The 26894-nt window shown below is 40.6% G+C and overlaps 1 protein-coding gene across 1 annotated transcript in view; it reads right to left on the bottom strand.

Annotated features, from left to right (window-relative positions):
• Positions 1-24467, bottom strand: part of LOC133400120 (neurogenic locus notch homolog protein 1-like) — a 78865-nt gene extending 54398 nt beyond the window's left edge. The window contains 3 exon segments of the mRNA XM_061672390.1: positions 471-733; positions 21611-21692; positions 24135-24467. Of these exon segments, the coding sequence (XP_061528374.1) occupies positions 471-733; positions 21611-21692; positions 24135-24219 (430 nt within the window). The 5' untranslated portion in view covers positions 24220-24467.
• Between the last annotated feature and the right edge of the window lie 2427 nt (positions 24468-26894).

Raw genomic sequence — 26894 nt, 5'->3', positions numbered from 1 at the left:
TATATATTTTTTTCCAAATCATTTATTTTTATTTTTCATTGAAAAGTTTTTTTCCCTGAGTGTTTTTGCATTTTGCATATTTTTGTACTTTTTCTGATATTTTTGGGGTTCTGTCTTATATTCTTGTATAATTTTTTCGAATAATTTTTCCATTTCCATTTTTTCTTATATTTCTGTATTTTTCAACAAACATCTCTGTAATTTTTCAAACATGTATTATTCTCAAAAATCTTTCGATTTTGATCTAAAAAAGAAAACCAATTGATCATTCATTATTATGTGAAATGGCTTATTTTCTGCTATATAATATAGTTTACCCAAATACTTGATTTTTCTGTAAAGATTTTCAGTAGGAATACTAAAAGCCACAGCCCTATTATTCTCTTATATCTTTGGATTTTCCGACTGTTTTTTTCGACTGTCATCGTTCGCTGACCAAAACAGCAGCACTGAAGTACATTTTACATTACCTGCCCATCCAGGAGGGCAGCGGCACTTGTACGCTTGCGGACCCTCCAGCTGGCATGTACCCCCGTTGCGGCACGACGCGCCGACACAGGCGTTCCCGACGGGGGTCTGGCAGCGGGGGTCAGCGAAACCCGGCTTGCAGGCGCAGCTGAAGTCCACCGTGTTAGCCTTGGTCACCACGCTGCACGTGGCACCGTTCAGGCACGGCCCGGTGATGCACGGGTCACGAAACTGGCACTTGCTTCCTGCGTATCCATCCCGACACCTGAGGAAAATAATTCCACTTAATCGCGTGCTTTGATTTTTTTTTCTCAATCAAACAGTTTCGTGTGGGTGATTACAGACTTTCAAAGTGAAAACATGAAATAAGAGCTTCCATGTCGTACACAAATGTTTTTTCCACATCTGTGGTAAACATTTACTGTATCTTTAAAAGATTGCTTGACTATTTACTAGTTGATTGTGTACGCATTGAAATACAGTGGTACCTTTACGAATGAGTTTCCCAGTTAACAAGTTTTTCCATTTATGAACCATTGCTCGTAAATTTGATGTATGAGCAAGCTTCAGATACGCCACCACATGAGTTAAGTGAAAAAAAACTGAGCAACTAAAGTAATGTAAGTAATTTCAGACATTTACTGACAGCCAAAGACACAAATGCAAAATGAGCAAACTCACTAGGAGCTGATGCAGACCACAACTCACACCCAGGCGCTCACAATGAAATAACCAGCCAATCTGACTCCGGCTCCCTACGTCACTCACAAGGCCACGCCCGTTGCACTTTATAAACTTTTAAAAAACAGTTTATTTCTTTACATTCTATTTTACTATGTTTTAGTTATTACAAACAATTTTCTCTATATTGAAAACATAACCAAAAAAAATGTTTTTGGGGGGTTGTTAGAAAAATGTCTGCACTTATAAAACGTATTCTATGTTAATTTCAACCTCATATAATCTCTTGTTTTAGTGTGAGGATAAGAAAATAGATCTTGTTCCTCCCTCTGATATATTATCACTTTGCTGTGAGACAAAGCAAAATGTCTGTGGTTGGTGAGGTTGTGCAAGGCAGATGATAACTGCCTGTTCTTATGTTTGTATTTATGACCTCGCCGAAGGAGAACTAGGCAGACACTTCTGAGAAGCAGCCATCAGGTAGTATTTAAACTGTCTCCTTGCCTGCAAGTTTTTATTAAATTGAAAGAATTAAAGAGCCGTCAATGGGTATTCCTGAAGCACTTCAAGGGAAGGCACCACTAAAATTAAGGTCAACCCTCTGTGCTCATTAATGAGATTATAAAGTAATAGCTTTACCCAATAGGGCCCATGTCTCTTGAAAAAGGTCCTGCTCCGGTGCTTTTACAACACAGCAACACATCTATGAGAAACAGACTTTAAATGGGAGCTCCTTGTTTCCGCCATCGCCCTCTGTGAACAATGTGTTGTTCGGCAGTAAAACGGAGAGGCCTGAACAGAAGAGGTGAAGAGAACAAAACTCCTGTGATGTTTCTTACAAGTCGTGTCTGCATCGTATAAACGCCGGCCAATAAGTTCCCACAAAGCGGGAAAAAGCATACTTTTAAAATAACAATGAATGGAGGTAAGGGGTGTCCCGAGAGGATATGCAACAATGAGCCTAAGAACAACAAGCATACATACACTGTGTTCTTTTTATTACATACACACACACAGCAGCTGTGGATCAAAGGAACCAAAAGAATAAGCACCCTATAAATGCAGAAATTCTTAAGAAATAAATTAAGACTATAAAAGGGTTTGATGCATCTCAGGTACATCCAGATTACATGCATATCTGATGTCCATTGATTGGATTCTTACAAAGCTTACAAAAATTGCTATGGCTTTTCTGGGAATGCCATGACATTACCACCTTAGCATTTTTTGTCCTAATCTCACCATTGGTCGTAAAAATATTGACATTTACGGCAGAACCTCCAATGTTGAACACAATCGGTTCTGTAACGCGGGTTCCCTTCCAGGTTGTTCTTATTTCAAAACAAAAGTTTACATAGAACATACAGTGAAACCCCGCCTATTTGCAGTTCGTCATTTGCAAAATCGCATATTTGCAGATTTTTTGGGGGGAACCTATCCTCTGTTATTTTATTATCTAAGTATTGCTTTGGTGCACTCTTGTGGCATCTTGGTGCCAAGAAACTTCAGTATGTTGAAGTGAGTTGAGGAGTTTCAATGAGACGACCGTAGTGCTTTGGCATTATTTTGAGGCCTCTTGGTGCCAAGGAAACATGTTGAAGTGAGTTGAGGAGCTTCATTTACACCAAAGTAATACTTTGACACATCTTGTGGCATCTTAGTGCCAGGGAGCTATGTTGAAGTGACTTGAGAGTTTCATTTAGACAGTGCAGTGCTTTGGATCTTGTGGCATTTTGGTGTCAAGGAACAATGTTAAAGTAAGTTGAGGAGCTTAATTTAGTTAAACGTGTTGTTTTGCCACCGTCTCATAGGCAAGTTAAAACATTTTCTAGGGAACATCAATTACTCTCAGTTTTTTTCAATCCGCAAATAGTCAGGGAACACTGTAATGTAATGAAAATAAGATATAACCCATACTATAGAGGTGTTGTTTAAGTAGCATTTAACATTCTTAACGGTCTTACAAGTCAGTGTAACAAGAACTGTATGATAAACATAAAATAAAGTAAAACTACTCAGCCTTTGAAGAAGCCAGACATGGAGAGGAAACAGAAAGGTGTCAACAGACGAAGACTGTCACCTTGACGCGTTTTATGTATGTTAGTGTAATTGAAACAATTCTTGTTATGTCAGTCATCATGGTGATTTGAAATCCAAGTTTTGTTCAGCCTTTAAGGCTTTTTTGTTTCGAAATCTTTGGTTGAACGCCCATCTTTTTCAAACTTTTGTCACGTTTACCTTGGAGGCTGCATTGTAATGTCATCTTGTACACCCTTGGTTGAGAAACTCCATTGGCGGAAGAAAGCCAGCCAATTAATTTGAATCCATTAATTAGAGGCAAGGCTGTAGTGTTAAATTGTTAAAAGTGGAATAATATTAAAACATTGAAGAAGCAAAGTGACAGTGTATTTTCAATAGTTGGCAAAACTAAAACAGCAGCCATCTTGGCTCCCTTAAGACAGCAAAAAGTGGAATGGCAAGTGTTTGCATTGAACGTGTTTCATAAAGGATCCCACCAACATCCAACTGGTCTTCCCACGACATAGCACCACTGTCGCACCAAATACCTGAGCACAGACAGAGAATCTATTAGCCCTGAAAGGGATGCCAGGACTACATCCCAAAACATTCCCAGGGGGTCCAATGAGTGTGTGGGGGCTGAGCACCAGCCTCCTCTTTTAACCACAGACGGGTGTTTAGACAGTCGCCCTCTCGGAGGGATTACTCAGCCTTGGGATTGTGGCAAGAAAAAGAAAACATCACATGCTAGGCTGCCCGCTGTGTAAACACTGGACTGAGTGACCAGTGGCACGTCAACCAAGGTTACCATTTTGTTCGTCCAAACACATTGTGCCATGTGTCCCGTTCCTGCAATTGGCAGCAGGCGCTCTGACAAGAACAAGGCTCCATCGGGAAATCAATGGCCTTTCATTTAGAGCCCATCACAAAACCAAATGCAATAAGTCAAAAATAAATAACAAGGCTAACTTAATAACGCAAATTACAAAATGTAGTGCACAGAGGATGTCATAAGTTGATTGGTAAGTACTATTTATAGAGGTGCATGTCTACCAGCATAAAAATGTCGAACGTTTTCTGAATGAATTCCTGAATAAAAGGTGAGAAATGTATGACTTAATCAGTTACAACAAATTCTACCCCAAACTCTAAGGGGGACATATTTTGAAAAATTTACTTTTTAGTTGCTTGTATTTGAAGCGTTGGTTTTCTGGAGTTTCTGGACAAACAACTAAATCTTTTGTGAACTGCTTATTTCCCAAAATGTGTCTTTGAGCAAGCCCTTCTGAATTTTTTGCTAGACTGTGATGTCACAATCTGGGCACATTTTCATGGTACTGCCCTCACACTGAGTTTCTCCAACAATCAATTGACAGCAGGGCTGGGCTTAGACCCGCCATTTTCAAGTGACCGATGAACTATAGTGAAATCCCATTTATCACTGGGGAAATGTTCCAGACCTATCAGCTATAAGTGAAAATGATTTCATCTAGTTTTACCTTTATTGCACATTTTAATTAAACACACTTAAACTTGTTTTTAATGTACGTTATTTGTTTTGCACCTGTTCTCACTCTCTTACTGTCAAGAAATGGGAGACTCATATAACATCACGTTGAGGAAAGGAAAAGAAGACTTGCTCGCACAGTTCTCCAACAAAGAGCCAATGTGTGCTAGCTTCGGGTTGTTTATTTGTCACTTGCCTCGTTGAGGTTTACTGTAAAACTGACATAAAGCAAGCGAGAATTAAGCATTGTATATTTAAACACTAAAATGTTGAACCAAACCATCTGATTTCATCTAATGAAAGTTTGCTACCTTAATGGTAACATATTATGAAACGCCATAAACAGGCTGACTGAAATTAGCATAGATGTTACCGTAATCCTAAACCTTCAAACAACCGGTACTTGAATACACATGGCGCAGCAACATACACAAACAGAGCATACGACTCACAGGCATACATTGTTTCTGCTCTGTGGGAACGACTATTACTGCAGCTTAGTAGGGGACCTTCTCTGCCTCATCTTCTTGATGCTAATGACACTGGAATTCTTCTAGGAGACCTCAATGCTGCCCGGCATTTCGTGCCACAATCTGGTACTACACTGAAGGCATTCAACTCTAAATTCAGACTTGCTTTTAAACTGTAAAAACCCATTAAAAACATCCATCCATTTTCTGTACCGCTTATCCTCACTAGGGATGCCTGGGGGCGTGCTGGAGCCTAACCCAGCTATCTTTGAACGAGAGGCGGGGTACACCCTGAACTGGTCGCCAGCCAATCGCAGGGCCATTAAAAACAATTGCTTAAAAATCTTCAACATTGTGGGGTGTTATGAAAAGAAGAAACACAATGCAGCGGGGGTTCACTGTATGTGTATGTTATTGCGTTCTGTTTAATGTATTTTCTTGCAGATGCATTAAAACCTGTTGAGCCACAAATTCTTGCACTTCACCATCTTGTCCCAGTAGAGGAGAAAGTCTTTATGTTTGTGTGTGTGTGTAGGGGGATTGAAAAGGAGTGCTGGGGGGGTTCCTCTTTAGGCCCCGGTGGTTGGGAGGCGCCACATGAGCCCACTGGAAAAAGGCAGCAAGGAGCAGGTGCGCATGTTAATGAGGAAGACGGCAGCTGCTGCCCCGGCACATTCAAAGGCCCCCTCAGCAGCAGCACCACCACCTCCCATATTCTCACCACTCTTCCTGCCTGTGACATCCCGCCACTTGTCCCCAAGTATGGACACTAGAGGTGTAACATTGAATCGAGTAATCGACAACTAATCGGTTATGAAATTAATCGACAAATATTTTCATCATCTATTAATAATTCAGATACCTGTTTATCTTAAACTTGTCCAAATCCTCTGAATTTCAGCTTCTACACAATAAATATTCTCAGATCTCTCTAATTTCTGATTAGTTCCACTTCCTCAGGTGGATTTTGGTTTTTCTGCAGACCCTCTTTCCCACCAATTAGACCATTATGTATTCTTACAGCGCTTTGCAAACTTGTTCTTTGTGTGTAACCTCAAAATGTCAGTATTTGTAGTTAGCACGGTGGTATATGAGCGTGCCTTCTTGTCCCACGTGACCTCACGTTCTAATGTCACCTAGCAAGCGAGTTCATTGCGCAGTTCGTAACTGCTGTTAACAGAGGACCCCCAGTATAAAAAACATGCACACAGAATGGGACAAACAAAAGGAATGCGAAAGAGGGGAACTGGACTCTCTGTAACATCCACTAACAACCCAGACTAAATATAGCTGACATACAAAGCTTGTTTTCAGTAAAAAATTTATCATTTACACATACTTCCTTGACACCAGTTCTTGATTAGACAGGGCTTTGGTGGCATCTTGTGTAGGGTCCTTCAGCTACAGCCATATATGCAAATAGGTGAAATTGTGAATACTGAGGCACAAATATGCAGGTGATTACTGTAATCCACTGAACATATGAAACCTCAACACAGGCACGCTGCCAACCTGCCCCTGAAAAACACAAAAAAGTGCCAAACTACCCAACGTCTCACGCCAAGGCGTCAAAAACAGAAAGAAAGTATCGCCGCACGTGGACACGCTATCCAAACACACCGTCTGGTCGTAAGTCAAATGCAGCGCACACTCTGTGAAGAATGCTAACAGTTTGCTCTTTAACTTGGCAAGGGCCCGTCAAATTCACGCTCGGCACAATGTCACCTTTTAAAAGGCAGTAAGTCGCTAAGAGTTTAAAGTTAAAAAAAATATATATAAAGTTCTTATAAGTAAGCAATACAAGAGCATGACTTCACTGAATACAAACACCACAGACTTTGTGGAACAATGTTAGCAGAAACAGTTGAACATTGAAAATCCAGCAAAATCATCTTCCACCAATTCCTGGACTTCTGTTGGAGAAACTTCCCCACTCTTGGCATTTTTATCAACATTGCAAAACATCGACATCGTCATGTTTTATTTAAAATGTAACAAACCTGATTTGATTTACAGTACAAGTAAACTGAATTACAAGCTTGGTCAAGGAATGAATTAAAGTGAAAATATCTCGTGACATTGTCTTGTAATAGGAAAATGTGTATTTTGAATTTTTTCTTTTGTTTTGCCTCTTTTGTTCATATTCTGTACCTAAAAACCTTCATACAAATACAAAGTTAAAAAAAAACAACTTACAAAATAAATGGAGCGGGGCAAGACAAAAGACGGCCAACGGCTCTTTTATGAAGTCAAAACAAACAGTGAGAGGCAGCTGCTTCAACAAGAGTAATCTCAGCAGCATGTTAAACTGTACCGCAGGAAAGCTAAATAATGAAGACGAAAAGAAGGAGCACAAATCAGAAGCTGAGTAAATATCAGGTGTTGGGCGCGCTATCGTATAACCGCGGTGGGATTATCACGTCGGTAAGGCAGATACTGTTTTCTTCCCTGGTCATTGTTCCTTGTTCTTCAATGGTTGCCGCCGTAGTCCGTGGCAACAGGTCGGCAGCACTTACAGGGACCCGTGCAGTGGCTCGAGCGAGCCAGGCAGCAGATGCTGTGCTGACATTTGACCCCACTCAAAAAGGGGTTTCCCCCATCAGTGTTGGCACAATCTGCCACCTGTCATCTCGGGCACAGAATATACAGAACATTAGCTACACGTGCACTGTACGCTCATATAGGGCATCTGTGGGCATCCCCTTTTTAAGGAGCTTAACTGGATGGCATTGATTTGATTATTGAGCCATGTGGAGCACTGTGAGAGATATTATTGGTGTCAGGTTCTGGATTGACATAATGTGGAATATTTAAGGATAATCCCCTTTTGGAACACTTCATTAAAGGATAATAATTTTAGGCTGCTCATAAAGATTTAGGCGGCACGGTGGAAAACTGGTTAGAGCATCTGCCTCACAGTTCTGAGGACTGGGGTTCAATCCCCGGCCCTGCCTGTGTGGAGTTTGCAGGTTCTCCCCGTGCCTGCGTGGGTTTTCTCCGGGCACTCCGGTTTCCTCCCACATCACAAAAACATGCATGGTAGGTTAATTGAGGACTCTAAATTGCCCGTAGGTGTGAGTGTGAATGGTTGTTTGTTTATATGTGCCCTGCGTTTGGCTGGCAACCAGTTCAGGGTGTACCCAGCCTCCTGTCCGATGATAGCTGGGATAGGCTCCAGCACCCCCGCGACCCTTGTGAGGATAAGCGGCTCAGAAAATGGATGGATGGATGGAAGAAAAATCTAATATTCTGTAAATGGCATTTAAAGGGGACGTGTTGTGTAAATTGACCATCTGATTTTTAATAGCTCGTACAACCCCCATTCCAATGAAGTTGGGACATTGTGTTAAACATAAATAAGAACAGAATGCAATGATCTGCAAATCATGTTCAACCTATATTTAATACACTACAAAGACAAGATATTTAATGTTCAAACTGATAAACTTTATTGTTGTTAGCAAATAATCATTAACTTAAAATGTTATGGCTGCAACATGTTCTAAAAAAGCTGGGACAGGTGGCAAAAAAGACTGAGAAAGTTGAGGAATGCTCATCAAACACCTGTTTGGAACATCCCACAGGTGAACAGGCTAATTGGGAACAGGTGGGTGCCATGATTGGGTATAAAAGGAGCTTCACTGAATTCCTCAGTCATTCACAAGCAAAGATGGGGCGAGGTTCACCTCTTTGTGAACAAGTGCGTGAGAAAATAGTCGAACAGTTTAAGGACAATGTTTCTCGACGTACAATTGCAAGGAATTTAGGGATTTCATCATCTACTGTCCATAATATCATCAAAAGGTTCAGAGAATCTGGAGAAATCACTGCATGTGAGCAGCAAGGCGGAAAACCAACAATCAGAATCAGAATCAGAATCAGAATCATCTTTATTTGCCAAGTATGTCCAAAACACACAAGGAATTTGTCTCCGGTAGTTGGAGCCGCTCTAGTACAACAGACAGTCAATTTACAGAACACTTTGGAGACATAAAGACATTGACAAAAAACAATTGTGCAAAAAGATGCAGTCCTCTAGCACCTAGAGCAGTTCGAATGACTAATATTGCAATAGTCCGGTGCAATGACCATTGTGCAAAGGGCGCTGAGACTTCAAGGAGTGTATGGGGTTTAAAGTGACGAGTAGTGCGATCATCTGGGACAATGTTGGTTGTGCAAATGTTACAGATACTCCTCAATCAGTGTGCAAATGGAGCAGATGCTACTCTGGCATGCGTGGCCAGTATACGCAAATAGTGCAGCATGGCGAGACAACTACAGTGAGTGCACGAGTCATACATAATGGGCCCCACAGAAATGTGACAACGAACTCAAGTCAAAAAATTGCCAGCTTGTTGTGATGGAATTATAGGTTAGCTGTTTAAGAAGTTGATTGCAAGAGGGAAGAAGCTGTTGGAATGTCTACTAGTTCTAGTTTGCAATGCATATATTGATGACGGGGATTTTCAAATGAAACTTGATAAAACTGTTTCATTTGATAAAACTGATACTTGCAGCCTAATGTTATGGCATTTTATGCATAAATTGTATTTACTTCTATTAAGCTGCAATTCGTGAGTGCGCTTTGTAACAACATATTTATTCAGTTAGGCCTTGATAAAGTAGATTTTATTTGGAGTACATTAATTTTTTTATTATTATCTATCATTTATTCTCTAAATAATAATTTTGGATTGAAAACTGTTACATATTGTTTGTTAAAAAGTAGTGCAATAAAAATAAAGATTTTCCCCTAACATGAGAAATAATCGTGATTAATAATCGTGATTGCAATATTGACGAAAATAGTCGGGATTATTATTTTGGTCATAACTGTGCAGCCCGAACGAATAGCATTGGTTTTGTGGTGGTATAAGCCTATAACAATGGATATTTGAACACAAACGGTGAAGTAACACTTGTAGACAGCTAATATAACAATACTCACAGGCATATATTAGAACGACTATTACTGAGGCTTACTGAGTGACCGTCTCCATGTATATCCGTATGTTTGTATTATACTGGCTCAGGTAGCCAAGGCGTACACACCAGAAGGAGCAGAACAATGTCCATTGAATTGAAGCAAAAAATGTGGATGTTTAAGTCTATTACATTCTATTTAACAAGGTCATTACTGTATGTTTTTATCAAGTATAATATTACAGAGTGCTATTTTCCTGATTTAATTTCTGATTTGATTTCCTGATTTTTTTTTAAGGGGATCTGGAATGGATTAATGGGACTTTCGTTCATTACAATGGGGAAATTTTGAGATACTGTACGAGGCACCACTGTACATCATTTGTGACACCAGCCCTGGAACTTGTCTGACACACAATATAATACTTGCAACACAATAACATAATAGCAGAAGACTTTCGTAAGAGGTTTCCTTCAATTTCTGGCTCAGGGATTAGCCGCCTTGCCCACAACTCCAGAAACCTGGATTACGATGCTGGAATTTATTTCTGTCTTTCTGGCACTGCTCGCTGTAGTCAAAGCGCGTCAGTGGTGTTTGTGCTCCCGTCTCCGCCACCCAATCTCATTTCCTGGCTATTTGGTCCTGCGCCTGTATGATCTGTTAAAAGCATCGCCCGAGGGTGAGTCACCTCTACTCTCACTGTTCCTTCACACTCCCCGTAGGCGGCCATCATGGGAAAAGGCTGTAATCACTCCATAAGTGGAGTTGTTTGTTGTGGAGCTGGAACACCCAAACACCACAGCCACCCTCTTTTGGCAAAACAAATGACAAGGGAAGCTCAAAAGGTTCTTCTTCTTCACCTCCCCTTTCATCCATCCTTCTTTTCTTGGACAGGAAGGCTGCCCTGGCCAGCCCACATCTGGAGGTCTTCATCATAGAGACCCTATTTATTTGGGAGCGTTACGGAGGCATGCAGGGAAACGTATCTTACAGGTCACAGCAGCAGTAATGACTAAAACAGGAGCTCAAAACTACTGGAAGTCTGGAGGTGGAATGTCAGCTCTCCAGGAACATCACGTTGTTCTTGTACACCAGGAGTGTTCAAGTGGTTTTCATCACAGCCCACATTGTAGTTATGTTTGCCCTCGGGGGGCAGGTTATAACTATAAAATCACACAAATGGCTTTAATTGCAAATAATCGGGTGTGAAGGCGTGCCAAAATCCCGGTTAATTACACAATTGCCCTTGCATGTGTCAAACGAAATAGTTTCATGATGGCTAACTAGTTTTGAACATATTGTGAGCCACGACGTCCTCTAGCCAGGAGCTAAATTATCGTGATTTCTCGTGTATAATGTGCACCCATGTATAATACGCACACCCAAAGTTGACCTCAAAATTCTGGAACCCTTCTACCTATGTATAATGCATTTTTACAATGTATGGTTTTGCTTCTGGGTCACTGATGGTTTAGTGGTACATTCACCTGACTTTGGTGCAGGCACTGTGTGTTCAGTTCCCACTCAGTGATGGTGTAAATGGGAGTGCAAATGGTTGTCTCTATATGTGCCCTGCGACTGACTGGCGACCAGTTCAGAGTGTCGTCCGCCTTTCGCCTGAAGTCAGCTGGGATAGGCTCCAGCGCCCCGTGACCCTAACCAAGATAAGCGGTGTTGAAAATGGATGGATGGATGATTTTGCTTCTACCCATATGATCAAAACATTAAGTATTATCTGTATTTTGGTAGTTTTTTCAAATAATTATTCTGAAGTGAAGCACTTTATTTGAACACGTAATACTTTTTTTTTTTATTTACTTGCTCATATTTTGAAATTCCCAGCACTACTTTTATTTAGTAAATTAGAAAACACAGTTATGCTCATATATTTGATTACCCAGGCAGAATTTGTAAGATTCTTTAAAGAAAACATGAAGGACCAGGTGAAACACATTTAATTTTTTTTAATGGAATTCAAATTCAACGGTCAGCATTTCAGAAAAGCATTATCATTAAAATCAGTCATTTAAAAAAGAAAAAATGTATTTCCCAAATGCTGCCAGGGTATGTAAACTTATGAGGACAACTGTACATATATGCAGTCATACGTACCCCTGTCATATTGGAATGAAAGTGTAGGCTACACCTTTTTTATAACCACTAGGTGGCGGTGGCATATTAGAATGAAAGTGTACACCTTTCTCACAACCACTAGCTGGCAGTGGCATTTTGGAATGAAAGTGTACAGCTAGGATAGGCTCCAACTTCCTTGTGACCCTAATTAGTTGGCAAGCTGTTGTGTGCAACATAAAATGATGTAGCTTGATCCGACTCTGGATCTGGCCGGCGGGCCTTGGATTTGACACCTGTGCTGCAAATGGTGCTTCCAGCTTAGAACCATTCTGGAACATGCATGCTGTTCATCCCCAAACATGCTTATCGGTATCAATTGGAACTGCTCTGTAATTAGCTAAATGAACGCATTCCAAAGTAATAGGTAAGGCTATGACTTCTAACTATGAGGCCATCTTAGCCAATAGGAAGCTAGAAGAAAATCATGTCCGGAAATATCCCACGTCGAACAAGTGTAACTACCTCACGCTCTAGCCAAAGTCAACTTTCTAAACAATTACAGTGAAGTTCTAGCTCTGCTTAGCGAAAACCAAGGTAACATGTCAGTGCTGTGATTTTTGGCAAACCTTGGCACCCGAAAGACAACAAAACTGTACACCCAAAAAAAAAAAATTGCTGAGTAACAAATCTCTGGACCCAAAAAGTTTGAGATCCCTAGTTTTAGAGACATCCAAAAATTGGTCCTTTTCGAGGAAGGAAAACATTAAAATATGACCTGATTGTTGATATGCGTTGAGCTCGCCTTACACGCCCAGAAAAACAGTGTAGGCACTCCAGGCAACGTCGGCCAGTTTGTGTTTGAATCTGAATGCACAAAACCACGTCATTACATCCTTCGTTCCCCCAACCCGCAGACAGGTGGTCGGACGAGGAGGGGAAAAACCATCGACTGTCACTCCTTCCACGAGGCCATCGAGGATCGGGGAGATTTGTCTTGGCAACCAGGGAACTTATAATATCGCGAATCCTCATCGTTGAGGCTCCCGTCAGCCCAATCAGCCCACTCTTCATAAAAACTCTCCCCGAAGGGAATGTGACAGAGTGGCGGCCATGAAAAAAAATCATGTGTGTGTTTCCCCATTGTGTGATCATAGGATGAGATACGACACCTTTTCTTCCCTCTAGTCGCTCTGTGGCCATTTCCTGACTCTCAATGTCTCAATGCAGGGGGCCAGGCATGGGGGGGTGGGGAAGGGGGGTATAGACAAACTCATCTGACCACAGCAAACAGAAGTGCCATTGAAGTGTCGGCAGAACTGGAAAGACAAGGGCTCACTTTCATTGAAGTGGTGGTATATTGTAGCATTCATTGCACATACCAGCGAGGAATTAATGCCTTTGGTTGTTATCGGAGAAAAACATCCCCCTCGCACATGGACGCAAACGTGGAAAGCTCCTTTTAACTTGTTTGTTTGTTTGGTGTTTTAATGTACCATAAAAGATGCACCGATTTAGAAGACGTCATGCATCACATATCAAAAGAATAAATACACTCAGGTGAGGGATTAAGCCTGATGTTCTACAAGAGGGCTTCTCAAACTTTTTGGGTCGAGGGACCCCGTACAGTGGAGACAGTTTTCCAAAGACACCTTCTTCTAATTTTAATGCCAATTAAATATAACTATCTTGTGTTCCTCTAAATGCTATAGAATTTTTTTTAAAAGTCTCTTTTTGAGAAAAAGGTCCTAATGTTTTGATGAATTTATATTTTTTTTAGCGACAAAGGTTATCTTTACAACAACAAAGACGTATTTTGTCGAGATGAAAAAAAACTCTCATTTTGTATTTTGGACCATTTGTCTAACACACAAAAGTGCAACGGCGACTGTGACTCTCCTTGCCCACATGCGAGGGCATTACAGTACTTTAACCCATTCACTGCAGTGGACGTTTATATTCATCAACTGGAATCCAACCATTTACTGCCATCAACTAATATATTTGTCAATTATGTTTTTAAACAGGTAGGCGTGGAAGAAGCTTCTGCTCAGTTTGTCTGTGGAATTCAGGTTTGGAAACCACTGTAATGACCAACAGGTCCCTGTAGTTGGTAGCATTGCTTCACTTTGGAGTTGAGATCAACACAGCTTTTGAGTAGAAGATAAAGATCTCAGCTTGTCATGTCCAGTATGAGGGAGAGAAATGCCAACACGTTGGAAGTCGGACAACTTTAGGCACCTCACACTCGAACACTCTGTATATGTATGGTATAAATGGAGTATGTATCGCGGTAGGTCGTAGACAGTGTGCGTTGCATTCATGGAGTGAATGTGGAACGCCATTTTAAAAAGCCACTGACGTTCAAATCCAGCCATGCGGTGAGTCAATGTCGCTCACAGCGTCTTTCTTTATAGGCACAAATCAGTTTTGCTTTGATGTTTTAAAGTTTGAGGTGTTACAAAAGCAAAACATATTTGCGTCAAAGTCACTGTTCCGCTTGAGATATTTATTTCCACAAAAAGCTATTTTTTTCTGCTTTTTAGTCTGACACCAGTATTTTTGGTGAAACCAACTCATGTTCTACTGCTTATTACTAAAGAACGTAATTGTCCATTCATCCATTTTCTGAGCCGCTTCTCCTCACTACGGTCGCGGGCGTGCTGGAGCCTATCCCAGCTGTCATCGGGCAGGAGGCAGGGTACACCCTGAACTGGTTGCCAGCCAATCACGAGTCTCCAATTAATGCATGTTTTTTGGGATGTGGGAGGAAATCAGAGTGCCCGGAGAAAACCCACACAGGCACGGGGAGAACATGCAAACTCCACACAGGCGGGGCCGGGGATTGAACCCAGGTCCTCAGAACTGTGAGGCTGACGCTCTAACCAGTCGGCCACCATGCCGCCAGAATGTAATGAGGTAAAAACAAACTTTTTTTCTGGTGAAAGAAGGAAGCACATTCTGTGGATCTTGAAAGATCAGTCAGACTGCTCTAAACGGCTGGCAATATGGGGAACTCTGCTTTGAAAACGGCAGTGAATGAGTTGTTTGATTTTTTTTTCACTTCACTCAAGCGGCAGTGCATATGGAGCTGGCTCGTACCTCCAATTTTGGCAAAAAAGCAATATTTGATGAAGCGATGGCTTGTAACTCGAAAAAATGTGTAAGTTGATGCACTCGTAAGTCAAGGTACCATAGTAGTTAGCAAGAAAAAGTGTTTAACTCTCGGTTGACCTTCGAAACGAATGGTGTCAAGATCAGCAGTCATATGATTACATCTGGTTCCATGAAAAGAAACACTGTTGAGCAACATCAAGGCTCCAGATGAGTAGACAACAAAAGATCTGTTTGTTTTTGAAAACAATCATTGGCATTATATTGAATCTAACTGGATGTATTTACTTAGTCTAATCGTAATCTTGGTTTAGAATGAAAGTGGTCATGTACTAAACATTTGATTCAAGATTGACGATTGACCTCCAAAATTCTATAAATGTGGCTTTCCTGGTGGTTATCCCACAGACGTAATTTCTTGCATACGTGTAACTAAAGGAAATTTATTCACATCAACTATCCCCCCATCCATTTTCCGTACCGCTTCTCCCCATGAGGTTTGTGGGCGTGCTGGAGCCTTTCCCAGGTAATTCTGGGCAAGAGGCAGGGTACACCCTGACCTTCCAGCCAATCACAGGGCACATATAGACAACCAAGCATTCACACACACATTCATACCTACGGGCAATTTAGAGTCTTCAAATAAGCTACCATGGATGTTTTTGAGATGTGGGAGGAAACCAAGAGAAAACCTGCACAGGTCAGGGAGAACATGCAAACTCCACACAGGCAAGGCCGGATTTGAACCCAGGTCCTCAAAACTGTGAGGCGGATGTGCTAACCAGTCATCCACAGTACCACACTCACATCAACAAGAACCAGATAAATGAATATCTGCCATCATCATTTGTGAGGTCTGAGTCCAGTATCCTCACACAAACAGCACATAGCTCAGATTTAATTCCTCATAAAGGCCTTCTTGGAATCAGAAACTACTCAACAGGAAACCAGAAGGCCTTCAGATAACTTCTGTCAGAGATAAACGTCAGTCAATGCCAGCACAGATATGAGGGGGAGATGTTATTTATGGTGTTGAATGTCAAGTAGGTATGGCTGTTGAGTGAAGCATCCAATGCTGCTTATTGACTTCGGTGTATCGTCTCAGTTCAAAAGCAGGCGTCTTTTGGACTATGGGGAAAAGCACCTTTCAATTCTTTCACAAACGGTATATAGACAAACTACGTTCTGAGGGTTTCAATGGGGAAGTTCTGTGGTGAAAGGCCATGCTGCTCGCGGGTCCAGCTCAGGTGTGAGGCGGGGAAGAGAGAAGCTAGCCGTTGGCTAACACTAACCATGCAAACACAGTAACCATGCAAACAGTTGTCGTAATGTGTCTTACAACTTTGTCCACGGTATTTTATTTTATTTTTTTTACCTAACTTTATGTTCCCTTCCCAACCTTTACTAAAGAGGCACCAAACAGGCCCAAAAAATGGCATGTAAATTTGACACACCACAGAGAAGAGTAATATTAACATCTATCCATTTTCCGTACCACTTATCCTCAGTAGGGTCGCGGGCATGCTGGAGCCTATCCTAGCTGACTTCGTCGCCAGCCAATCGCACAGCACATATAAACAAACAACGATTCGCAAACACCTGAGGGCAATTTTGAGTTTTCAATCAATCTACCATGCATGTTTTTGGGATGTGGGAGGAAACCGGAGTGCCCGGAGAAAAGCCACGCAGGCACGGGGAGAACATGCAAACTCCACACTTGCAGGGCCGAGATTTGAACCCCGGTTCTCAGAACTGTGAGGCAGATGTGCTACTAACATTAACAAGCCTACCAAATTTGAATGAATAATATATATATTTTTTTTAATCTAAGTATATGAAATCAGGTTTCAAAACCTGAATAAGAAGGGCCACCTCTCAGCTCCCGTGGGATGCAACAAAAGGAATCAAACATACTGGGTGGGTGATACCTTATACGATGTAAAAACCCATTAGGATGCTCAACTTCAAAACGGAATGGTTACTGTGGACTATCATTATAAAAATAAGCACACAAGTCAACTTACAGTCAAATAATCATTCTCGCACCATCCATCCATCCATTTTCTGTACCGCTTTAGCCTCACTCAGGTCGCGGGCGTGCTGGTGCCTATCCCAGCTATCTCCGGGCGAGAAGCGGGGTACACCCTGAACTGGTCGCCAACCAATCGCAGGGCACATATTAACAAACAACCATTCACACTCACATTCATACCTACGTGCAATTTAGAGTCTTCAATTAACCTACCATGCATGTTTTTGGGATGTGGGGAGAAACCGGAGTAACTGGAGAAAACCACGCAGGCACGGGGAGCACATGCAAATTCCACATAGGCGAGGCCGGATTTGAACCCAGGTCCTCAGAACTGTGAGGCAAATGTGCTAACTAGTCACCCACCGTGCCGCCATTCTCGCACCAATTGCATGAAATTGTCACTTCACACATCATGATCTCTCACAGCACAGTGGAGGGGAAGCACTGTCCTAAGGACTTTAAACTTAAGTGCATCTCATAGCAAACGATAAAAAAACTCAGAGACAAACTTCTTTAATACTAGTGGTACATGTATTCGTATACAGACTTTTTACGGTACAGAGGTGTACAGAGTTCGGACACAGTACATAAGGGACAAGAAGTGCAACTGCCTCGCGCTCTTGCCACTTGGCTACTCTGTAAACAAATACAGCACAGCTCAGTCTCTGGCTAGCCCACGAGCTGCGAATTAACATTTAAACAGCTACTCCTGAGCTTTTCAGATGGAGCCAAAGCAGTAGCCACTCGATTCTGTAAACAAATACAGTGCAGCTCAGCATCAGGCAAGTGGATGTCATGGCTGGCTATATGCGTTTGGGAGTGTTTTTATAGCAGAATACTGCACACTCTTCAAATTTGTACTTTTGCACTTGTCTGCATCCTTCATTTCCTAAAAAGAAGAAAACCTATTTATGTGGCATGTTCCTTAAGAGAAAGATCTGTTCTGAATGAACCCAAGCGTGACATAAAAAAACAAGGAAAATAAGGAACTATGTTTTTTAGTGTATCGTTACACGCCTAGTTACAGAATATTAACACTAAGGGGCCTCGGTTTTTCACAGTATTAGTATTTACTGTAATTATGACTTAAATGGCGCATTAGCATAGATTATTATTGGGAACGAACTCCGTTGTAAACTGAGGACCTCATGTGCAATAGGCCATTTTGTGAGAAAAATAAAACAAAACTAAAGATTCCAGGTTGATAATTCCGAAAAAGTCAAATCAATCCATATGAAAACCTGGTGGCATACTGTAGTAAACACACCAGCACTAATCTTTGTGAGCCCGATAAAACACGTTTTGAAACTGCGAGCTTGGAGTGAGCGCCTCATGCCCCATCTCCATGTTTAATTGGAGAAGTCTGAGAATGAGCACAATGCAGAGGCACAATGATGGCTTTGTGGCCCTCAAAGAGAAGACGGGGAAGGCAGAGAGGGGTAGTGAGGTGGAGGGGAGTGTAGCTTGAGGACTAAAAGGGGTAATATCACACAACCAGACCAAATTAAGCTGTGGTGGGAGGCCAAAGATGGCTGCCTGGTTCTGGCTGTACAGGAATTGTGAGTGACCCAATCTTCCCACATTACTGGAGCCCAAGACCATTTGGGATATTGTAGAAAAAAAAAATAAAAAATAAAAAATAAATAAATTAAAAAATAAAAAATAAAAAAAAAAACAACAACCGAAACCATCCCTCCATTTTCTATGATGCTGCATGAAAATCAACTTTATGAACCACATAACTCCCAATGGCCCCACCTGAGACCAGCTAAAGATCACACAAACGAATATATATATATTTTTAATACTTCATACCTCCGAGGACTGTGCCCACACACAGCATTTTTTTTCCATCTGCCCACAAGAAACCGTATTAGTTGTATCTCGTGTGTATTAAGGCCAATCAGAAGACTGAAGAGGCAATATCAGCTGATCGGATACCTCATTTGCTTAATGTAGATTATGCATATATTAAATAGTTACAGTGTTCCCCTGCCATATCACACTTCATCCTTTGCTTCCCTGCTGTATCTTGGATTTTTAATACCACTTACGAACATTTCGGACATATGAATACTTTGTTTGTTAAGACATTTTTTTAATACCAAAATTGCGTACCTTTAGTGTAGTAATGTGATACTACTACTGTCAAATGTTGGGCAGCACTGAGGTCTACTGGAAGACATGCAGTGTAATTAACAAGAAGAAGGGGCAGAGAAGGGTCCCAACTAAAATCTCGGTAATTAAAATTTTTTCCCACAAAGCAGAGAGAATCTACACCTGTGAGTATTGTTGACGGCATTGTTTCTATGTGCTGCTGCTGTGTGTTAAAGTAGAAGTTTGAAGTTTTATAATTACCAACATCAATGCTAATTTCTATTAGCCCTTCTATGATATTTTCATATCATATATGAACAAATTCATATAACAGTCAATGCAACACTACACCATCAGTGACTTTTCGTTTCATCAAATTGATTTTATAGTAGGCTATACGCATTCAGGATTTTTGGGGCCGATCACCAATCAGCGAGTTTAAAAAAACGATAACCGATCACCGATCCGATCACAAGATGGCGCAATGTGTCTCTTTAAATGACTTGTTCATTTACTGTATATACTTGCGTACTGTCCACTTAGTATCTTCATAAGTATTCTGTCTTCAGGTCTTCTAATCATTCAGGTCAAACCAACATTACTACATGACAAATAATGGTTGCTAACTTACTGTAATTAAATTACTTTATTGTAATTGAATCACACCGAACCTTTCGAGCATGATTTGACATAATGCCGGCATGTTTACGTACAACCGTTAGTGCTAGCACTAGCTTGCTAGCACTAGCTTGCTAGGCTCCATAACATTTTTGTTGCCTGTTTGCGAGCCGTATCGTATTAAAAGTACGTGAACATACCTCAAACAATCCTTGAATTAAAGTCCTCTCCTGAGCACCTGTGACCACCAGCATACGTTTTTTCCCCATTTTGTTCTTATAAAACACACAATGTGATCCATTGTTGTTGTCGTCGCCATGGTAATGAGAGTATCCGGTCGCGTTTGAGTTGACAAGATAAAGCCCAGTGATTGTAAAAGATGGAATACGGTGGTGTCAGAATACAAGGTGGGGCCACCAATGACGATGTGCTCTTTGGACGTCTCAGTTTCACTGTTTAGCGGCTACGACAGTCCATCAAAATGTCTTATGTCAAAATGTCTTCGGGATTGGCGATAATAATAAATAAAGATACACATCTCAAAATAACTTCATTTTCTGTACCACTTATCCTCACAAGGGTCGCTGGCGTGTTGAAGCTTATTGGGATAATCTTTGGGCAAGAGGCGGGGTACACCCTGAACTGCTCGCCAGCCAATCGCAGGAAAAATAACTTTTTCTTGATAAACATTTCACACGTGGTCAATACAGTTTGATAGAATGCATTTGTCCATGTTTTGACATCCAATATGAATAGCCAAGAATAATGTGAGTTTCTGAAACAATCGTGGGGTCAATAGCACTGTGCCATGTTAGGTTGACTCACACAGCACATAGCAGCGAGGCGCAACAGGCGCTAATGTTTGCAGCCTACTGCTGCAGCCGTGGGAGAGCGTTGAAAAACAAAGAGAAAATGAGTGCTCCTGCAGAGGAAATGACTAGGGAGATGGCCCAAGCCTCAAAGGACGACATCGTTGACAAAAAAAAGTCCCGAAAAGTTCAGCAGTATGGAGTTATTTTTGTTTTATAAAGTCTGACAAGAAACATAGTAGCGTGCACCCCCCCATCCGAAAACAACAAATAAATTGTATCGCAAAAGATATGCTACCAATAAGCACAGCCGACAAAACATGAAAGAATGATTACTTTTGGAATTATTCACCTTCATGTGGCCATGGTCTTAATGTGAAGGCACTTCATTGCAGACAAAGTGCATAACTTTGGAAAACCCTCTGCCATCTGCCCAGTGGGACTAAGAGATTCTGAGGGTCACTTAGGGACAAAATCCCAAGAGAGAGGGAAAAGGAGGGAGGGAGGAGTGGTAGGGATCTGTGTCTGGAAGGACAGGGTCTGATGGTCTGGCCTCTCTGGGAAGCCTCACCCAGATTAGTCACACAGAATTAATCGCTGACGGGAACAATGGCCACCGGGCTTCTGGAGACCCCAGCTGTCGCTCGGTGAAAGAAACGCAAAAGCAAGATTTAGGGCTGACGGAGTTTGGTCGCAGAGGGGGCTCGGTCGCGCGCCGACCCTCCGTCCGCCATCTATGACTCAACTCGCACACGTGCTCCCCATTTCTTACGTGTTTAAAAAGTGAATTTTTGCACTCACTTGCACTGTCCGTTGCCATCTGGAGTGGCCTCACACCTCCCCTGGATCAAACACGACTCCGTAGGCATGGAGCATTTTAGGCCTGCCAAGGAAAGGTTTGGAAGAATAACCAGTGTTGGGGAGTAACTAAATTACCTAATTTCATTACAAAATTCATGTCATTGTAATCCAATACATTACTGGGAGAAAATGTGTAATTAAATTACAGTTGCTTTTGGAAATTTCTAGGACTACAATTTTAGTGAAATTTGAAAAATTGCCACAAAAGCTCTGATTTTTTTTCATATCATTTCTTTCTTGTAAAGCTGATGAGGTGCCATTCTACTGTAGTCTCAAATATGACATTATTCCAAATATGACCTCGAAGTGCAATGTGCTGCAATCTATTAGTTTATCTGATATTTTGAAAAGGTTAGACTCACTTTTGAACACAAAAGACCATTAACGTTTGAACAGTTTCATCCTTATGATTTTGGACTTTATGAAACATTAACTTATCTGGGTTGTCATATGAAGAAATATGGTTTACAATATTGTGCACATGTATCATTAGGTCAATTAGGTGTATCATTAGGTCAACATTTGTCATTAGGTCAACATCCTATAATGTTTTCCATATGCTGTAGACCTTATACACGTACTGCATATACAGATATACAGTACGTGTATAATGCAACAAACACATTTTTTATGTATTTATTTACATTTCAGCACATTTGTTATCAGTTTATTATTTGTGTAAAGAACAACTATATGGTTAACTCCAAAACAATGATCTATGGTTTTAATCCTCTTTTTTAAAGGGTCCTGTTGATGGATTCATTCAAAATTAGGAAAAACAATCAAAGGTAATTAGTTACATTACTTTGAGAAAGTAATTGAAGTAGTTAGACTACTATTACATTTTCAACAGGGTAACTTGTAATTTCAACCAATTACATTTCCAAAGTAATCTACCCAACACTGATAACAATAACTCACCTGTGCTTGTTGTTTGGACAAAATAAATGTCTTTATGTGCAACAACACCAAAAATGTCAAAGGTATGTGCAATTAGCTGTCATAGTAAAAGATTGTGGGTCTTGACAGCGGTTTGGTGGGCGGGCTCTCAAGACCAGGGGTTCTCAAACTGGGGTCTGCGAGTTACAGCTTGGGGCTCCGCAAGATAATTTGCAATACATTATGTCATATCATTTAAAAAATGCATAGCTAAATAGCCTTCCGTATGTGGACCGGCAGTCAATAATACAAACATAATTAACCAATTAAATATTACCTTAATGTAGTTTAGTTTCAATTAAATCAGTCATTTTGTTGAAGAACAAAAGATGTATTATTTCAGAAATAAAAGTCTTATTTTTTCAAGAACAAACTTAATTTTATTTTTAGAATATAGTCTTATCTTTTAAGAATTAAAAAGTATATTATTAGAAGAAAGTGAAATTCACTTGTTAAAATACAACCTTAGCACTCAATACATTTTGACTTTAATATCCTATTACAACTTTATCTTGGAAAAATACGACGTGACTCTCGTAAAATAACGACTTAAGCCCAAGAAAATACGGTACGTATTTGTTATTGTAAAGATTAGAACTTTTTTCTTGAAGAAATATGACGTTATACTCTATTTGTGTATTTCTACTTCTTACTGTTGACATCCAAGCATTTAAATCAATATCAAATTGAACATAATCACAACCTAAGGAATCAAGATCAAATCGAATCGTAATTAAAAGTTTTCCTTGGAAAAAAAATTCTACTATTACAATTTATTTTCTCTAAAAAGGAAAAGAAAACAAGGATATTTTAAAAATAAAAAATAAGAAAAAAGTCGACAAAAATAAAGAAAATATTTCTGCATTTTTCTTAGAGAAATAACGTGTTAGTTCTTGTAAAAAGTACAACTTTCTTCATGAAATAAATTACAAATGTTTTTAATCTAAAAAATATGAATTTCTTATCATAACATTCCAACATTATTTTTTTCAATACTAGGCAAATTTTTTAGGGTATTTAGGCTGTAGACAAGGGAGTTATATTTAATTGACTTTAGGATTATATGGGGGGTCCTTGGAAACATTTCTCAAAAGCTGGAGAGAACAGGGGTTTTCTCGGCAACCGTTCTTTCAATGATTAGTTGGGCAATAATTGCATATATTGGTAGAATGGAGAACATGATGCCAACAGGTGCATAAAGAGCCCAAAATAATCAAACGTATTGACTGGCTTCCCAAACTTATTGTTATTATATGCTCTTTATCTTTAGTTTATGGACCGTAAGTATCGGAATTATGCCAATAAGTCCATTATTTTGGTTAGTTTGTGTCCAGGAAAAGAAGCATGTTTCTTATCATAATTTGAGGCCTTTAGCTGAAAAGGTTTGGGTAACTCTGACTTGAGTCACGAATCCTACGGTAACAAGTGTCGATAAAGTGCAGTTAAGAGAGCAACAGGTTGACGACAAAACGGGTTCAGGCGTTCATGCACATCGAAGCTAAATGATAGCGAGAGGATGACTCACCTCGCGCTAGTCCAATTAGCCACAACAATAAAGTTACTTTCGCCAAGAAATTAGGCATCCCTTCTCGTTGAAAGTGCTTACACATAAAGTCCACATGGGTTGTTCATAAATCCCAATGTCTTCTTGTCTGCGACTGAGGAGGAGGCGGGGATGGGCGACGGGGGGCGTTCGAGTAGATCCACGGTGTAAGTTAAACGTCGTCGTCAACGTGAGATGTTGTCGCTGCACTATTCCGACTGGAAGTGACCCCGGCTCGCCGCTGCACATCTGGGGAGGCGGGGAGGCGGGGAGGAGGGCCCTCGGTCGGCGCTGTCCCACGGTGCACCCCCGCCCCGCTCCGCTCCCATCCCTCCTCCGCCCTCCAAACAAACACACACTTGATGAAGAGATAGCGTGGAGAGAGGGAGAGAGGGAAAAAAAGTTGGTGTTGTGGTTTCACTCCACGCTTTTGTTCTGTTTGCCGCGCGAAGAGTTCCAGCAATTCGTCCACGCCGCGTTATGAGGAATCCCGCTGATATATGGTTGAGCAAGAAATGGCCGAACCGACTAAAGACAAATTACTTACGGATTTAGAACAAAATAATTGAATTTTAAAAAAGCTTAAAAGAAAGAAAACAATAATAATCAACGTTTGGATGTATGTACCATAAACCAGTAGACTGAATCCCCCAAATGCATCAGGGTTATGACAAAATGGCCGCCGTGAATTTAAAAAGATCACAAATTCGTTTTAAAAATGATCAATAATAATGTCATGTCGTTTAAAATGTATTTGTATTTATAATAAAACAACAATAAAAAGTGCAATTGGATTGAAAATGAACATCCATCCATTCATTTTCTATCGTCTTTATCGCCATTAGGCTCCGACGTGAGCTTGGATGCCAGCAGACTGTGGCCTAGAGGCCTAGGTACATGCTGGACTGGTCTCTACACAATACTGTCTTTATAGACAGAATAGAGTAAAACAAGCATTCCAACTCACACGGAGCCGAGAGAGAACCACGAACCTCTTGTCCACCGTGCTGCCATATTTCAAATGTAATTATGACAATGAAGACCAAAAGAAAATAGCATAATGCTAATATGGTCATAGAATTGATAGAAATTTATGTTCATCTTTTATTTTGCCCTGATTGCATGCATTTATCTGGCCACCGCCAATTAAAACTCTGCTCATTTCAAACAAAATAATAATAACATTATTTAGAATGTATTTGAAACAGAATGCACCGTGAACAAGTGGTTAGCTTGTATGTTTTGTAGTTGTGAGGTTGGAGGTTGAAATCTCTGCTCTGGCTTTCCTGTGTGGAGTTTGCATGTTCTCTCTGTGTTTGCGTGTGTTCTTTCTTCCGCATTCCAGTCCAGGATGCACCCAGCCTCTTGTTGAAAGTCAGCTGGGATAGGTTCAAGCACACCCGCCGCCCTAATACCGACGAGCGAAAAGAACATGAAGGGATATTATTTATAACAATAAAGATTATAAATTGAGCACAAGGCTGACAATCAATTCTATGGTCACAAAATTGATAAGATGCCATGTTGCATAGCATCAATTACTGTGATTGTATTCAGTCTTGGGTATGACACGATTATTTCAGATGGGAATAATCACAGCAAGTGTGAATACTTGACATTTGTAGATCTTTAAGAAGCACCTCAGTGTGAAATTCTCAATGAAACACAACACCAAAACAAAAACAAAGGAACCAAAGTACCATCATCATCACCAGAAACACGATCGTGGCATCAACGGATAAAAGCCTGGGAACCGTTCTATTATCAGTTAGGATCTTCTTCCACACTGATAAACTAACGCTGCTGGCGCAAGGTAACGTTTTCTCGCTGAGTCAGCACAAAACGAGTACAGGTTCCCATCAGGTCACTTTAAGCCTTTGCTGTAAAATTGGACTAGTATTATACTGTATTTTTATGATGAAGTATATTACCGTATTTTTCAGACTACAAAAGCGCACCGAATTATAAGGCGGCACTATCAATGAACGGGTCTATTTTCATACATAAGGCGCACTGGATTATAAGGCGCATTAAGCGAAACAAAACAGTCAGATAAATCACTTACACACATACCATAATATTATGTTGAAGCACAGTAAGTATACTCCACGAAGCTCCTCACTACGATAGCCGTAATGGTCCGACAATCTGGCTTGGTAGCTTACCAAAGTCACACTAAAACATTTTGACAGATTTTTGAGCGCCGTGTACCACATAAAATCGGTTTGAGGTCAGTAAGCACAACCAGAATTCATACATAATCCGCATCGGATTATAAGGCGCACAGTCGATTTTTGAGAAGATTTAAAGATTTGAAGTGGAAAATCAACCAAAAGTAGTGCAAACTTTGGGAACGTAGAGTTTGATAAAACTGCTGGAATGGAGAGTGCGGTTGGTGGTATGCACGGTGAGCAGAGAGCGAGTTTAGTACAGTAGTGCAAGTCTTAAAATACCTCTTGCATGTGCTGTAATCACATTGAAACTTAAACCCACTTTTTAAACACATTGTCAATGTGTTTTCCCATTCTAAATAATGGAGATGTTTAGCAGAAAGAAAGAAAACGCTGTTCTCTAGTTGGTTCCAAGCAAATAAACATGGACACACTGGCGGAAATCAATCTTTTGATACTTTTTAAAATGTTCTATTTAACCATATTTCTGGGAAACTGTCATTTCATGCAAACAAAACCATCTTTTCCTGAGCGGTTATTAAGAACTGTTAAACTGCCTCTTTTATCACTG

The sequence above is a fragment of the Phycodurus eques genome, chromosome 3, assembly GCF_024500275.1.
Source record: "Phycodurus eques isolate BA_2022a chromosome 3, UOR_Pequ_1.1, whole genome shotgun sequence".
Lineage (NCBI taxonomy): Eukaryota > Metazoa > Chordata > Actinopteri > Syngnathiformes > Syngnathidae > Phycodurus > Phycodurus eques.
Note: the sequence above shows the minus strand (reverse complement) of the source record. Positions and strands in the feature narration are given on the sequence as shown.